Genomic DNA, 18,155 nt, shown 5'->3' with positions numbered 1-18,155 from the left:
AAGGATCAAACTGGACATTCCTTTAAGTATGTGACACACAGCCCAATCCTAATGGAGGTTTAGGTGGGCAGAACACAGGTTCCAGCAGTGTAAATTCCTTTGTGGCCATTAGAAACACAACTAGGCAAGTGCACACGGTCTAGCCATCGCTGCATGCAGCAAGCAATTAGGTCTGTGCTTCGACACACTAGGGCAGCCATTTTCAACCTTTTTCAGCTCACGGCACACTGACAAGGCAGTAAAGTTATCAAGGCACACTACTAGTTTTTAATTACATTATTATGTTACAATTAATTTAATTAATATAACTAAGAGCACAAGCCTAACCAAGTCTACTCAGAAGTAAGTCCTATTTTGTTCAATGGGGCTTACTCTCAGGAAAGTGTGGTTAGGATTGCAGTCTTAGATCATCACATGACAATGAAAGAAATTTCGAAGAAGCTTGGAGAGGGAGGTGTATGTAGTTTCTGGAAAGGAAGAACAATGTTTTGAAGCAGGTCTGTTCAAACTGTTATCAGTTGATGTGCTCTGATATGCCAGGAGGTGCTGGCCAAGAGAGATGCGACTGAGCATACTGGAGAAATGTGCCATGAGGGACAGTGAGGAGATGTGGCTGAAACAAGTGCAGGATTCACAGGGGTTGGGGGGGAGAGAGAGAGAATGAATGGGAGGCAACTGGTTTTGAACTCTGGAAAGTGGGGAAGAAGGAGGGGAGGGGTAGAAAGAGAGGGGTTAACTTTCATAATAATTATGATGGGGGGATGTGTGCGCAGGACGGGGGGTGGGGGGGAAGAAAAGCATCACTTGCCTGCTCATATATTCAAGAAAGGGTGCAATCAAGCCTCTGTGTGTCTACTCAGAAGTAATTCCCATTATAGTCAACGGGGCTTACTCTTAGGTAAGTGTGGATTGGATTGTGGCCCAGCGCCCTTCCTGCCAAAGCCTTGCCAGGGGAGGCAACGCAGGCAGGGTCACTTTGGGGCATTGCAGGCAAGGAAAAGGGTCTCTCCAGGATCCTTTCCAGCCAGCTGCTTCTGGCTCCTACCTGCTTCCACCTTCAGGCTCACTCTCACTCCCTCCTCGCTCTTGCCGCTTACCCTCACTCCCTCCGTGTTCCCGCCCGCCAGGAGCTCTTCCAGGCTTCTCTAGCTGCCCGGCTGGCTGGCTGCCCAATCAGCGCGCAGGGCAGGCACCAGCATCAGCAGGACCGTCCAAGCCCCTTCATGGGCTGCCCCTTTTTCTCCTTCTGCCGCACAAGGCTCGAAGCAGCCGCTTCCCCCCAGCGCACAGCTACTGCCACCTGACTCCTTGGCCCCACGGCACACCTGAGGCAGCCTCACGGCACACCAGTGTGCCGCGGCAGAGAAGCTGAAAACTGCTGCACTAGGGACACCCCCTGGAGATGGTAAAGCAATGCACGGGGTGAAACGGGGCGGCGAAAGAGGTGGCAGCGCACACCAAATCCTAACCTCCTGCCCAAGCCTGACCCACCGTTACTGATCAACTCAAACTTGCGCCAGCTATCAAGATGGCACAGGTCCAGGTTGACCCACTGGGCCTGCAGAGGCGTACCCTGGGCAATGGAACTAATTTTATACCCTGAGGAGGCCTCTGGAGGCTGAACCCCCCCCCCCCACAAGATGCAGCAAAGGCCACACTGGTGCCACTGTATCACTGTGTGGGGGGTTAGATAGGATTGGGTTACCTAAATAACACACTTTCTATTTACTCAACTGAAGAGCATCTGGATCCCCTCCAACCTGGCAGTTTGGGACCCGGTTGGCAAGGAAGAAGGGGGTGTTATTCCTTTGGTCCTAATCTGGGTCGCCTTCATAGGAAGAACCTACCCCACACAACAGTCCTGTTTCATGGGGCCAAGGCAATCAAGCTATTTGCAGAGGTTTGCCATGATTTAACCAGGGGAAACCAATCACTCATCAACCAATGTAGGTAGCATCATTGGGGATGTTCACTGATGAATGTAGAGAGCAAAAGATTGACAACATTGTTCACTGTCCTCTAATATGCCAGATATTGTTTACTGCCATTCAGCAGCAGTAAACAATTACACTTGGCATATTAGAGGACAATAAACAATGAATCACATCACCCATAGAGTTGGGTATGGTGGGAGGAGCCCTGAGGTACCATTTCCACATGTGATTATTCCATGTTTTATCACTTCTGTGGGAAGGTATTCTAATGGGCACTGCACTTTCAGCAATAGTCCCAGATGACCCAGTAGTTCAGAGATGATTCTAAAGTACTGTTCAAATGCTAATTAACTCCTGTAATTCATTGGGAGGCAACACACAACAAATGATCGGTAGGTTAGCACTGGTACACTGTACTAGCAAATCAGTACAAAAGCTAATGCGGAGGGGGAATTCCTGCAAAAAAAGGTGAGCACTCCCAAAACTAGTTTCTCAGTGCACAGGGGATCACAATTATGCGTTAACTGGACTTAACAAGAACATAACATGCCAGTTTAACAAACTTCCGTTGCCGACAGCACACAAGGTAAAGTTATCACATTACCTGTTTTGGGATTGATGACGAAAAAATTCTGGGGATTTCCGCTTGTAATCCTATAGGACAGCTTTTCATTCATGTTGGAATCAGGATCTTCAGCCTGTATCTGGATAACCGATACATCCTTAGGGGAGTTTTCCAAAACAGATGGATAATAAATGGGTTCGGAAGTCAACGGAGCATTGTCATTCACATCTTCCACCTCGATGTAGACCTCAATGCTGGTATAAAGTGGAATGACCCCACGATCTGTTGCGTACACAGTCAGCCAGTAGGATTGGGTGGTCTCTCGATCTAGGATATCTGCAGTATAGATTACTCCTGCAAGAAGAAATGTTAAAAAAAAAAATCAGGGTGCTGACAAAAACAGCCAGATGACTGAAATAAAAAGATGCTTTTTACAAGCATGTGAGAAAACATTTTGAAGTCGTTGTGTGTACTGAATGCCTGCAATCACGAATTTGGCTGGTTATTTCAAATCACTATGTCAGTGGTACTCAAACTTTTCTAGCCAGTGGCTCCCTTCACCCCCGTGGTTGTTGGCCATGGCTCCCCATCATGTTCCTGAAGGCTGGAAGTGACATCATTAAACAGGAAGTGGCCAGAAATATTATATATTAAATATATTAAATATAATATTATACTATTATATTTATTATAATTTAATATTATATATATATATAAACATATAAACTATATTAATATTAATTATATTAAACATATTATTAATTAAATGCAGATCTTAAAAATATATTATTAATACACTGCAATATACATGCTTTATAAATGATCAGTTGCTGATCACTGTTGGAGACAGGATGCTGGAGTAGGTATATTTGTCTGGTCTAGGAAGACTCATTTTTTTTAACTTTGTAAGAATGCCAATAGAATTGTTTTATCAAATAAACTTTGTGAACAACCAGTCTGGACAACATTACACATACACACCCCTGTGGACGCCAATCCAACTAGTCATTTCTCCCATTCTCCTTGGATAGGATTGAACCCTTTATTAAATAAATTAAATTAAATTTTTCTAGCAGCTGGTGGGGAAAACAAAAACAGACCATGAAAATATATCAGAGCTGATAAGGGTTTGGTTAGGAGGCTGATTTGTCTCCTATACTAGGAGATGCACAGCTCAAGCCTATGCATGTCTACTCAGAACTAAGTCCCATTAGAGTCAAAGGGGCTTACTCTCAGGAAAGTGTGGATAGGATTGGGCTGGCATCACTTCATCAATGGCTGATAAGTATTCCCTTCAAATAGCAAGATTCATCAATTTAAAAATACAGCCTCTCCTCTTCAGTCAAACAACAAGATTAATAAATCACTTTAAAAACAGTACCCCTTTTCTGCTCCTGGCCAAGTAAAGTGTGTGCTTCTCTCTCTCCCCTCCCCCTTTGCCAACTGCACGGAAGCAACTTTAAGAGTCCTGATGACTGGTAAAATAGGAAGCGTTTTATTTGGGGAGAGGGAGGAAAGTTTGGAGATCAAAAGGTGGGAGTGGAAGAGGGAGGGGTTGAAAAGAGAGATTTCACTTTGATGAGAAGTGATCCCAGGCTGGGAACTAGGAACCAACCAGTCAAGGATCAGCGAGGGTTAAGGACTGTTTGGAAACTGTCAGGTCTATGTTCTGGATAAGGCAGAAACACAGCCAACAAGGTGGTTCAGGAACAGGTGCAGATTGCTGGAGTCAGCAGGATCAGCAAACACCTGTGACTGCCTCACCCTGGGTGTGGCTTAGCCTACACTGATTGGCCACTCCAACTACTTAATGTTTGGTCTGTTGAGCTTCCAGTGCAGCAGTAGGAGTGTAGTAGGAGACTATTGAACTGCTGCCAGTAACTTGGGAGGCTGGATGTGAGTATATACATGTTGTTACTGACCATGGAATGAACTTTGACTGTGTATCTTGGAAAACTGATTTGGATTTGTTGTTTATGGACTGACTGCTCATTGTGCTGACTGGGACTGTTTACTGATTACTCTACCTATGATAACCCTTGCTCTGAAATATAACCACTGCATTCAAAGAACTCTGCTGCTGTATGCTGTTTTGTGTGCCTGCTCATCCAAGGTTCCATACAACTCTTTACCAGACAAAGGGTTGCAACTCTAACAAAGGTTCAACAACTTCAAACATGCAGTGAACACAGAAGGCGGCAGCCGTGGAGGGAGAAGAGGGTGGGGTGGCAGCAGCCACTCTAGCTCAGAGGGAGCAGCTGAGCAACTCCAGTTTCTTCTGCTTTAAAAAAAGCACAGAAGATGGGCTCCTATTCTGCCCAGGGGTGTGACTGTATTGCTGTAAGAGGACATCCTGCACCTCCCCTTTGAGTTCCTGGCACCTCCCTAAAGAGCCGCCGCACAGTTTGAATAACACTGCAGTACGTGAACATCACCACAATAATTCCTGATTGTTTATTTTTAAACACTTGTATCCCATCTTACTAGTTCAGATTCAAAGTGGTTCACAATAAAAATAAAAAATAAAAATCCAAAACAAACAATACAACACGCAAAAAGTTACAAAGCAAAACAATCAATCTAAATATAATTGGGAGAATTAATAAGGCAAAAACAATCCAGTAGGGGCAGCAATAAAATCGAAGGAGCTCAGAGAAAGAGTACAGAGAAGAACTTCTAAATTTTTAGAATGAATGAATGAACGAGATCTTCAGTCTCCTACAGAATATTGACAATGGAGGATGCGGCAGCACCTTACGTGAGGGAGAATTCAACAGAGAAAGAACCACCCCTGAGAAGGACCTGTTATGCATTCACACCAGATGTGCCTCAGGCAGTTGAACCCACAAGAGAATCTTCCCAGACACTTAGAGGATAGGCAGCCTCATATGGAAGAGGACAGTTCTGAATGTATCTTGGCCCCTAGACATCACATAAGAACAGCCCCACTGGATCAGGCCATAGGCCCATCTAGTCCAGCTTCCTGTATCTCACAGCGGCCCACCAAATGCCCCAGGGAGCACACCAGATAACAAGAGACCTCATCCTGGTGCCCTCCCTTGCATCTGGCATTCTGACATAACCCATTTCTAAAATCAGGAGGTTGCGCATACACATCATGGCTTGTACCCCATAATGGATTAAGCTACTTGCTTAATCACAATTAATTACTTAATCACAATTGCTTAATTACTTAATCACAAGTTACTTGCACTGTGCCCAGAAAGAAACCTGCAACCTATGCAGTTGGAGCAGCAAAGGCATAATAGCTAGAGTCCCGAAGTGGGTCTTTCAGGGCTAAAAATAGCTGTAGAGGCTTAGAAACAGCACAGTTTGGCTGTGAACGTGTGGAAAACCCGACTTTGGCACTTTTTGCATGTTTTTAAAAGGAGTTTAAATTGGAACCCAGGACCCACCAGCATCCGCCGTGAGTCAAATCTGTGGATGCTGGACCCCCACATACCATGACCCCACTGGACCCACAGATACCAGGGTCACACTGTATAATAATGTTTGTAGTCTTATTCTCAGTCACTTTTCTAATGACCCCTAGCAGTGAATTTACTTTCTTCATTGCTGCAGCATACAGGGTCAACATTGTCATGGAGCTATCTGCCGTGACCCCAAGGTCTCTTTCCCAGTTAGTTCACAACAGACCTCATCAGCACACAGGTGAAGTTGGGATTTTTTTTTTATTTTTTATTTTTTGCTCCAATGTGAATTGATTTACACTTACTGATAGTTCAGCAGTCAGAATTTAGCTGCCCATCTACTCCATCTGCAGAGATCCGTTTGGAGCCTGTTGATTTTAACCACACTGAACAGTCTGACGTCAGCTATAGGCTTGGCCACCTTGCTGTTTACCTCTCAGTCCAGTTCATTTATAAACAAGCTGAAAAGCTGAGGTCCCAAGACAGAACCTTGAGGGACTGCACTTCTTACTTTCCTCCGCTGTGAAATATTCCTGCTCTTTGCTTCCTAATCTTTCACATTTAGAAATTTTATAAAGTGTGAAACTGACCTTGAAGGCGTCCTTGGAAGCCTAACCTTCACTCAGTCTTAAGCAATTTATGAAGCAGTCCCTCCTCATACTGAAGCTGAAGGTTACATCACTAACTTCCACAGGCAGTTGCACTACGAATTTAAGGGCACAATCCTAACCAGGTCTACTCAGAAGTAAGTCCTATTTTGTTCAATGGGCCTTACTGTCAGGAAAGTGTGGTTAGGATTGCAGCCGAAATCATTAGATTATGATGGCATGGAGGTTTTATTGACCTCCAGACAGTTTGCATTTCAGATTGTGACCCCCACCCCTCCCCACTATAGGATGCAGTGTGCACCTTTTTGGTGTGGCTACATAGGCACTGGTGGCAGGACATGGGATTGGGCTTCAAGACATATTTCGAAAACCAAAAAATTCAGCTATATAATCTCACCACATTTTTTTTTTCTTTTTTTGTCATCCTAATCCATCATTAACATTCTGGAATGAAACATTTTGAAAGTATGAATATCCAGGAGCGAAAACTAGGGATTGATATTAGCAGAGAAACTGAAGAACGGAAGGAGAAGAGAGTTGGATTTTGCTGCCGGTGCTAAAGAAAGAGTTTTAAGTACATCAATTTGTCATTCACGGAAGAAAGATTTGGCTTTCAGGCAGTGCTAATAGAGTATTTTTGATTATACCATCCTGTGAATGCTTCTCTAAGATTGCCTACAGTCTTGTGCAAGGTTTTACACAGCACATGATTCTTCCCACGAACAGCTCATGGTAATCAGCTATTACAAGTGACTTTTCACAGGTCAAGTACACACGCGTACCCTGTGCAACTCTCACAAACAAAGGAGGCAATAGTTGTGGCTGTAAGAGAAAGGGAGGCTCTCACAGGAGAAGCATCACTTGAAAGACAGACACAGAGGCACAGACACACAACGACTAGGGAGGAGGGGTAGTCAACCTAGCTTCCCCAAAAAACAAAATAAGCAGGGAATAACTGGTCTAAGCAAGGGAAGGAAAATGAAGAACCTGGATGAAGGTTAAAGATCAATGAAGAATCTGAGTAAGGGCTACAGAAGATATGTAGATTACATGGCAGTTCCATGAGAAATGCGTGGGGAAGTCCCTTGCCTCACTCCATTGGGCAGATGTACTCCTCCTTTCTGGGAGGCAGCTTGACTCAAGTTCTAGAATAGGGTTTCTCAACCTGTGGTACGTGTATCACTGGTGGTATGCCGGGCAGAGTTAGGCAGTATGCACAACACCTGATGTCCAGCAGCAAGACCACAGGAGCTTCCAATGGAGGTATGAGGCTCAGTCGGTGACAGAGCTCCAGCGCACGGTTTTCACATGCTTAAAGAAGCCCTCCTGCATATTCTGAGCCTCTTAGCACCTTTGGAAGCTCCTGCCATGATCTCCAGATTCAAAAGTAACTGAAGATGATGTCATTGCCAGTTACTTCCAAAGATACTTCTGTGGAGGACATTAGAGCAAGTGGTACATGGAGGGATCAGCTTTGAGAAACACTGCTCTACAATTTTCTAGACTTTTCCAAAGTTGTGCTTATATATGTGTCAGTTCTCACCAGGAGCTCTGCTCACTCTTATTCATCTAGGGCATGATCTATGTGTCCTAAATATCCTTCTCTATGGTGTACTGTTGACTGTCAAAAGAAGAACTGATGAAATATGTGGCAGAATGTGATGGAAATGCCTTGGCGATCAGAAGAGGAAAGGCATCTGGTGAACAAGGAAAGGTTCTGATAAACTACACTCTGTGGATATAAATAAGTGAAACCAGAAACATGAACAGAGATAAGCAAGAAGTACAATCATAAAAGTGGAAAACTAGACAGTGGTTCATCAAAAGAAGGATTGGGATAGGCCTTTAGAACCAACTAGAAAAAGTTCCATTCCTGAATCCGCCACTATTAACAAGAATAATGGAGAAAATGTCTAGTGGAGAAGCCACCCTTTATCATTACAAGTGCTGTAAACCCTGAATGGTTGATTAATAAGTCCTTTAGCCAATCTCAAGGCACTGGAAACATGCAGTGTTAGTGTTTTTCTTCATTTCACTATTATCTCAACAAATGTCTGTATTTTATGGCCTTCTGTGCCTGGAGAGTACTCTAGGGCAGTGATTGCCAACCTTTTTCAACTCAGGGCACAATGACAAGGCACTAAATGGTCAAGGCACACCATCAGTATTTTGACAATTGACAAGGCACACCATGGTGTTGGTGGGGAGTACCAACATCCCCCAATGGCCCTACTCATAAATGAACCCCCCAAACTCCCGTGGCACACCTGCGGACCATTCGTGGCACACCAGTGTGCCATGGCACAGTGGTTGAAAATGGCTGCTCTAGGGTAGTGAAAGAAAGAAAGAAAGAAAGAAAGAAAGAAAGAAAGAAAGAAAGAAAGAAAGAAAGAAAGAAAATGCAGGCGGTGATTGGAGAAAGAACGTTTGGGAACTATTTTATAGAACTTGCTGGCGTTTTAATAAACCCACAATCCAAATTCCATACAATGTGCAACCTCCCTTCTTTCTCTTCCCCCCATTGGTGTGTCTGAAGCTGACCATCTCAAGCAGACAGTCGTCATCAACAACAAAACTCCACCTTATATTCGGTCCGTCTAACATTCAAAGTGCTCCATGCTCTGAGAATACTGTATTTAGAGAGAGGGGAGGATTGAAACAGGGTCCATTCATCTCTGATTAAAATCCTATGCATATTTATAACCAAATTCAAAATATCCTTAAGGACCTTGGCAGTGTGCCCATGCAGCCTTCATTATTTGAAAGGGGGGGTAGCGCTGATCTGCTCTCTGCTTCTTATTGAACTGTCGCTTTCGAATTTCCACTTCACTTTAGCTTAATCGGGATTAGGAATGCCACAAGTATCTGATTTGCGGCTTCCCAAGAGGAAAATATATATATATTCCCTGGCCCCATCTGTAGGCATTAAAATCCTCCAAGTGGAGAGACTATGGTTATAGCTGCATGGAAAACAGTAATGTATAAGTCACAAGGATGACACAGCTTCCCTGTGGCAAATCATGTGAAGCCGCTTTATTTTCCCTTCCACGCTGGCGTAAATTCTGTAGGAAGCTGTATGGCCTCATTAGCTCATGTGCTACTTCTGTACATGGACGGATGATACCAGAGAACTGTTCCACCAGGAAGGCTTTAATGCATACAAATCAGGCACTACTATGGGGAAAGATCTTAAGTGTATATTTCGCCCTCAATAACCAAAAGATAAAGTGGTGACTTAACAGCACAGGCTGTTGCCCAGTTAAGTCACCCATACCTGTGATGTGCAACATTAATTCAAAAGTGCATTATAAGGCTCAGGTTTTGCACAAGGAACAATGCACAGTTAAGCCAATTGGGAGCATGATGTGCAACAATGATTTTGATCTGCATTAGAAGCCTGCTTTTGAACAGGGATTGTTCCGTACAACAAAGCCAAAAGACCAAACACAGAAATCTGTGTTTGTCTAAAATTATCCCAGACAGTCAGTGGCAATGAAGAATCACCCACGGCAATTAAGAGAAAGGCTTTGCACACCGCTATCCAGGATAGCTGCATTATTAACATGCAAGCATCCCAAAGTTTATGCTAACAAATGCCAGCATCAGCAATCCACAAACCAAATGTGTACTATTAGCTGGTGCAAATCAAGCAAATTTGCATGTAGCAACCCTAATTTGCATAATTAATTCTGATTACAAAAGTTGGAGGCAGGGAAGTATGTTCGGCTTTATCCCTTCCCTTTAATACACACTTCATCTCTGAAAGAGACAATGAACCTTGACCGCAGGGGCAGCATCGCCATTGATCGACAACCTCCCCCACTCTCTTTCTCTGTCTCATGCCCAGACAAATTCATGGCACACTTTAGACCCAGCTCTCCATGTGAAGGGTATACACACAGCCCTCACCGCAACCATTGCAAACCGACTTCCTCAATAGTAGTTGAGGTAGTTGTTGCACTGGTTAAGGTTTATCTGGTGGGGAGGCTAGCCACTCTGGTGCAAATGGGTGAAGCAACTCCATAGCCCTCTGTGTGGCTCACCCATGGCTATAGGTTCAAGATACAAAGAGCCACTCTCTAGTCATGGCCTTTTGCTATGACTTTCCCCCTTCTTTTTCCTTCAATCACCCAACTTTCCTCTCTTCTCTACATCCTAAAAACCCTCACTTTCCAAACCCCAGGTCTGTCTGGAAAACCCATATAATTTCCCTACCCTCTTTTTGTCCCTTCTTCCCCAGCGCTGTTACATACCCCTTTTTATCTTTTCTCTCACCTCTGCTATTTTCTTTCATATCCTCTGACTACAGCAACTCGCTACGATGATTTAAACATATTGCCTTGCTTTATTTGATTCCTCTTCCTTATTATTGTAAAATTATCACCACCATTAAATTTGTTTTATTGCACTTTTCACCTTCCTTTTCCTTCCCCACTGAAGTGAGCAGTCCATTTGGCCACTAGGGAGGGTTGTTGCTGTTGTTTAGCCATGACCGACTGTTCATGACCCCATGGACTACAGCACGCCAGGCTCCCCCGTCTACCACTAACTGCCAGAGTTTGTCCAAATTCATGTTCATTGCCTTGGTGACACCATCTAATCATCTCTTCCTCTGTCCTCCCCTTCTCCTTTTGCCTTCAATTTTTCCCAGCATCAGGGTCTTTTCTAAAGAGTCCTCCCTTCTCATGAGATAACCAAAGTACTGAAGCATCAGCTTCAGCATCTGTCCTTCCAATGAACAGTCAGGATTGATTTCCTGTAGGTTTGACTAGCTAGGATTACCAACTAGGGAGGGTACTGGTACCCAAATTGCATTTCATGCTCCATGTGCATGTTTAAATGCACATCCAGTACCATTCCACAGTGTCTTGCTTATTTAGGCCTGCCTCCTAACATCAGTATATGGTGTGTGTCTCAAGCTCCACCACACAACAATGGCGACCACTTGTGAGCAACAAGGAAATTCACATTGTATCAACCTCCAGACACAGGGTATTTTCTGTTAGACACTACTGAAGGTAGGCACAACATGAAGTTGCTGTTTTGGGCACCAGTCATGTGTTTCTCATAACACTGAGTTTTGTCCCTCATTAAATGGGCCTCTGTACATGCCTGCATGCAGAATTAAAGCCAATGACTATATGAGGCAATGCATATTGATTGATTGTTCACTGGCTTCAACAAAGAAGGGTATGGGGGTGCGGGAAGAGTCTGAAGAATGCCACTAGGAAACCTGATTTTTCATCATAGTGGTGTGTGTGTGTAATCAGTTTTCAGCATCAGCCAGTCATTCTTCCAGTTCACCTTATTGTTTGATTTCAAAACACAATTCTGTTCTGTCAGACAGGATGCACCATTTTGATTTTAAGAGCAGAAAACTATCTTCAGGTCCAAGAGAGGATAGATTCATTTAATTGAGTTTCCCTCCTTCTTATCTCTTTAAGATTTCTTGGATTGTTTTCCAATTTCCATTTCCAGTGCTTCCATTAAACGACTGTAACCCCACGACCTCCATTTAGCACACCACATTTATCTTTGGCTCCTAATTGAGATGTAATACATTGCCTTCTCCAGTACTGAACACTGGGACAACCAGTTTGCAGAAATTGGCTACTTCTTAGAGAGGATACTTCAGCTGGGAGATGTCCAGAGCAATAATAGTGGACAGATTTTTTTACTTTGTTTTTCCTCTCCTCCTCTGACTTTTTCATTTCTTATAAATGAATTTGTCTTTCCAAGACACAAGACACTGAGAAATAGGAGATTATATTGGGGGGGGGGGAGGAAATAAATTAGATCAGTTCTGATTTCAGTAACATCATCTGGGTCAAGACTTGGAGGGAAGTATCAACTTGGAGGGAAGGGGGTTCTGTAGTTACTTGTGTCTTCCTCCTTCTAGGCTCTGCCTTAAACAAAGAGAGAGGCTTTGTCCTGGTACACAACAAAGTCTGGTACTAAAAGAACATTCTTTAAGGAGCCTTCGGCTTACACAAACTCTCATATAGGGAAATTCCTCTCCTTGTTTCATGGCTTAAGGCAAACCACAGTTTGTTGTTTTCTTGGAATTGACAATGATCTGTGCTCATTAAGCAAGACAGTGTCAAGCTGTGATCTGGGGCAACCAGGAACCACCGTTTGCTGTTTTGTCAGAACTACAAATCAATGGTTTACCAAAATCCAGGAAAGGGGGGAGGGAATCACTACATACAAAGGGAAATGCAAATTTAATGTTATTTAGAGTTTCATCCTTAAAGCAACAAATCGTAACATAAGAACATAAAAAAGCCATACTAGATCAAGTCAAGGGCCCACCTATTCCAGCTTCCTGTATCTCACAGTGGCCCACGAGATGCCTTAGGGGAACTCAAGACAGTAAGATACTTATATTTTGTTGGTAATAAAAACTAAGTAAAATTCTAGGTTGAAAAAAACACATTTGCATGTTGCTCTAAAGAGGTGCTGGCTGATTGCATGGTTTCAATCCAGAAGTAAAAACGTGGTATGGGTTTAGGGTATGGCACTTACTCCCATATAATGTGGATAAGATTAAATCCCAGTCTATGTCAGGCAGTGGTTCCCAAACTCCTCCAGGGGAGTTGGGAACCCTGTAAGTTGTTACAGGGGGGAGGAGCAGAGGATGTGCCTCAGCAGCACTTCAGCAATTGTGGAGCTGCTGGGACCCAGGTACATTTAAAAGTACCAGGGGGGAAGTTTGTGAAGCCTCCTGGAGAGTCCTGGAGACTCGCAGCCCCCTCTGTGAGCCTCCCTGCTGCTGCACTGAGCTTCAATTGGCAGTTGGAGCTGGGTCCAAACCCTTGGGCCCTGGTGGACTGCAGCCATTCCTGGGTCACTTAATGGGGAATGGCCCATTTCCGGTTCCCCTGGAGAGTTGCGACCCACCAGTTCGGGAACCACTGATGTCAGGGAATTGACAGGTGGATTTGCCAGGGTTTTCCTGAAAAAACCAACTATCTCGTGATGGTGAAGCTGCTTGTCCTGTATCTGTTAAAGTAGGAGAGTGCATGTGGAGAGACATTTGCCAGAAGAAGTCAGTGCAGGATGGGTGGGAAGTCGTGGAATGTGTGGGGCACGAAGCAGTGCTGCAATAGCCTTACTGCTGGCAACCCCGGCCCACTGAAGAACATTGGCATTCCTGGCATGAGTGTTCTTTTAACATGAATGCTACCCAGCAAGCATCTGGTGCCAGGCAATTAAAGTGCCAGTCCCATTAGGTGGCACTGAGCATCGGGAATCAACAGAAACATCTGCTGATTCTTACAAAAGGCAGCCAAAACAAGCCAAAGGAGACAAAACAAACACATGCACAGACATGCGTATCACCTTACCCAAGGACTACCAACTTCGAGACGGTACTCCAGAACATAAGATCAGTGCAAAGATCTCACACCTCATTAACCAGCAAGCTTAACTGAGCGGCTACATAAGCATGCCCCCTAACAATTGTGCTGTGGTCCGACATGGAAATCAGGGCAAGACAATTTACTAAACTGGATCAGCAAGCACTGCAACGCGATGCTACAAGGTGCTGGAACTGGCCAGTAAGTCAAATCTAGCAGGCAGAAAATTAAGCATCATTAAGAGAAATGGCAGAAATCTTGGGGAAGACAAAGGATGGTGTTCATGTGTAATACTTCAGGCATACACAGGTGGCTTATTTTTATTTTCCCAGTAACACAACAGATGCTTTATTTTTTAATTCTGCTATAAATAAACTGTTTTTCCCCCTACATTAATAGGTAAAGATAATCAGGCATTTACATGGCTTCCTGCAGAGCTGCAATATTAAACTGCCAAGTTAAAGCTATTTGCAAACAAAGCACAATCTCCACAATTTGCCATTCGGCACTGAACAACATTTTCTTCGAGCACCAACACGCCCATGGAGGATTATGAGGGTTATGAACAGTGAGGAAATGCTTGCAGGCTGCACGATCGTAATATAGGGCACTGGGCTGGAAAGGTTATTTTTAGACGACGCAGAAAGCAAATATGCAAAGGTTAGGTTCGGAACTGTGACATGAGAGGACTCCAGGCTCCTTGGAAAGCTGCACTTTGTGATATGAAACCCATCCTCAGTAGCTAAGTAGTGCTGGAAGTGAAAGTGGAGACAGCAAATATGGGGAGAAGCTGGACTGTTTAGGGGAAGAGCAGTGGCGTCACGGGGAGGTGTGGGCTGCATCAGATGATGCACACAGGGGGGTGACACCACTACTGGCCAAAAAGTTTTAAAATCTTGGTATTTTTGAATAATACCATCAAATTACTTATCATTCGATGTGCAATTTCATGCAGAATTCAATGAAACAGACCACATTGAAATATCTCTATTCTGTCAAGTTATAGCCAAAAGACCAGTGGGACAGGGCAATGATAGGTCATTATGCTCACTGCCCCACCCACTCCATGGTAGGAAGTCCCTCATGGGGGCAGCACACCTGCCTCCCACACCGGGTGACACAAATCCCAGTGACACCACTGGGGAAGACGCTTCCCCCAGGGTTCAAGAATCCTAAAAGTCTAGACCACTGGTTCCCAACCTGAGATCTGCGAGACCCTGAGAAGTGGTCCGCGAGGTCTCAGGGGAAAAATTGCTTTTGATCACTTCCAGTGTCTTTCTGAGCAAGCAGTCCCTCATGGACCACCAAGGAGAGCGGAGAACAGACCACCTGCAGCTGGAAGCAAAAGCAGCAAACCACAAATCTTCTATATAAATAATAAATCATTTGTAATTACAGGCAGCCCACATTAATATATAATGTGTATATAATATATTAATATATTAATATATTAATATATAAATAATAAATCATTTGTAATTACAGGCAGCCCACATTATCTGTGGGTTCAGTATACATGGATTTCTTCATCTGTGGGTCCCTGAACCTGTAGCGTGGGTCAAACCAGAGCCTCCAGAGGTGAGAGGAGCTGTGCTCTTCTTGCTTCCAGAAGCTCTTCTGAAGCCGGCAGAAGACATGCGCATCCACCCGAAGTCTCTGTGGGCTACGGACTGACTGGAGCTCAGCTCAGGTGGGCTGGGGAGGATGAAAACTGCAGGTTTCAAATACCTGCTCTTTTCCTTATCTGTATATATGGATCCTTATATGGATCTTATATGGATCCTATATATGGATCCTTTCCTTATCTCTTATATGGATAATGAGGGCCGCCTATGTTATAAATTTAAAGGTATTTTTTGAGTGCGGGGGGTGGGAGGTTGCAGGTGGTCCCCAACAATTCCAATTTTGGCCTCAGTGGTCCACAGTCTCCCTAAAGGTTGAGAACCCTTGCTCTAGACCAGGGGTATCCAAACCTTTTGGTAGAAGGGCCACATCAACTCTCTGACACTGTGTTGGGGGCTGGGAAAAATAGAATTAATTTACATATCAAATTTGAATAAATTTACATAAATGAATATATTAGAGATGGAACTTAGATGAACGAATGGAGGTCTTGCAATAGCTCAAGGCCTATAAACGGCCTTGCAGAAAGCAAGGCCAGTCTTTCCTTTGCTGCAGCTGCTTATCACAGACTTGAAACAGTAAGCAGTGGAGGGAGCCCTCAACACGCAGCTCACGCAAAAGGTCAAACAATCACCCTCATACTCAGGAGCAGTTGCATCGGGCCAGCACAGGCTCCAGCAAATCTCCAGAGGGCCAGAGGCTCATTGGAGACTGGGGGCTCCCTGTGGGCCAAATTGAGAGTCCTCAAGGGCCACAAGTGGCCCCAGGGCTGGGATCTGGGCAACCCTGGTCTAGACGATTGGTCCGTGAGGACCAGAGAGTTTATCAGCAAGTTATCATTCTCTGCTAACTGAGAAAAGCATCAGGTAGACCTTACTGGTGATTACAATGGAGACAGACCTCAAAGCTGCCAACATTTTTTCTACCAGAATGCCTCCAAGAACAACACTACATGGGGGGGGGGGGAGAGAGAGAGAGACAAAAGAGATAAGTCATTTCCACTCCCCTTTCCCTCCACCAGAAAAACAAAACCAAACTGAAGTCTAACATTCCCTGCTGAGAAGGTCTGACTCAACTCTAATTGTGACTCTAATTTTATAAAACAACATGTTCAGTGACAGTAATGGGCCAGTATCTGTATACCAGTGACAGCTGAAGCCAACATTAAGGCAGAAGTGGAGCTTTTTGGTGGAATAAACAGAAGGTTTTGTGTTGTGTTTTTTTTTTAAAAAAGATAGTATTGAACTAAGTTTTCAAAAAACTCTGTAGAAGAAGAAGAAAAAACAAGACAGCAACTAAGTTTGGCCAACAAAAGAGCAAGGAAAAAATCAACACGTATCAATTAGAAGAGCAGTCTGCCTGATACAGAGAAATAACAGTGTGCAAACTCTTGCAGAAAGCTTATACGTATTGTGTCCCCTGTGCAAACACATGGAAAGGGTCCACACCCTTCATCCACACTAGGGATGAAGAGTAAGCAACATATTCAGACACCTCAAACTTGATGGAAGCGACACCTGGCCTCTGAGGGTCCCAAAGCATAAGTGGACAAGCAATCATAATTTTCTCCCTCCCTACTCTGACATGCTGTCATTGAATTCAAGCCACAACAAATAGTTCTGAAGTCACTTTTCAAAGCTTTGTGGCTGTTTACATCAGCCCGGTGCCATGCAAGCGGTCCTTTTAGGTACAATGACGTTAACAAAGATCTGGGAGCTGCTCAGATTTATTTTTAAAAGTAGGTAAATTATTCCTGGGACAGACTGGGCTACATTCATCATTGCTCGTCTTTATTCTAAAACAGGGGTGTCCAAACATTTTGGCAGGAGGGCCACATCATCTCTCTGACACTGTGTCGGGGGGCGGGGGGAAAAAGAATTAATTTGGATTCATGTGGATGCGGGAGAACCCGTGGACATTATATATCTGGACTTTCAGAAGGCGTTTGACACGGTCCCTCACCAAAGGCTACTGAAAAAACTCCACAGTCAGGGAATTAGAGGACAGGTCCTCTCGTGGATTGAGAACTGGTTGGAGGCCAGGAAGCAGAGAGTGGGTGTCAATGGGCAATTTTCTCAATGGAGAGAGGTGAAAAGCGGTGTGCCCCAAGGATCTGTCCTGGGACCGGTGCTTTTCAACCTCTTCATAAATGACCTGGAGACAGGGTTGAGCAGTGAAGTGGCTAAGTTTGCAGACGACACCAAACTTTTCCGAGTGGTAAAGACCAGAAGTGATTGTGAGGAGCTCCAGAAGGATCTCTCCAGACTGGCAGAATGGGCAGCAAAATGGCAGATGCGCTTCAATGTCAGTAAGTGTAAAGTCATGCACATTGGGGCAAAAAATCAAAACTTTAGATATAGGCTGATGGGTTCTGAGCTGTATGTGACAGATCAGGAGAGAGATCTTGGGGTGGTGGTGGACAGGTCGATGAAAGTGTCGACCCAATGTGCGGTGGCAGTGAAGAAGGCCAATTCTATGCTTGGGATCATTAGGAAGGGTATTGAGAACAAAACGGTTAGTATTATAATGCCGTTGTACAAATCTATGGTAAGGCCACACCTGGAGTATTGTGTCCAGTTCTGGTCGCCGCATCTCAAAAAAGACATAGTGGAAATGGAAAAGGTGCAAAAGAGAGC

The 18,155-nt window shown here is 44.3% G+C and overlaps 1 protein-coding gene across 1 annotated transcript in view; it reads right to left on the bottom strand.

The window, feature by feature from the left end:
- The window catches only part of FAT3 (FAT atypical cadherin 3), a 374,334-nt gene that overhangs the window by 248,140 nt on the left and 108,039 nt on the right, over positions 1-18,155 (bottom strand). The window contains exon 2 of the mRNA XM_066620610.1: positions 2,539-2,853. Coding sequence (XP_066476707.1) covers positions 2,539-2,853 — 315 coding nt within the window. The remainder of the gene's footprint in view (positions 1-2,538; positions 2,854-18,155) is intronic.

Source organism: Tiliqua scincoides, chromosome 3 (genome assembly GCF_035046505.1).
Source record: "Tiliqua scincoides isolate rTilSci1 chromosome 3, rTilSci1.hap2, whole genome shotgun sequence".
Taxonomy (NCBI): Eukaryota; Metazoa; Chordata; class Lepidosauria; order Squamata; family Scincidae; genus Tiliqua; species Tiliqua scincoides.
Note: the sequence above shows the minus strand (reverse complement) of the source record. Positions and strands in the feature narration are given on the sequence as shown.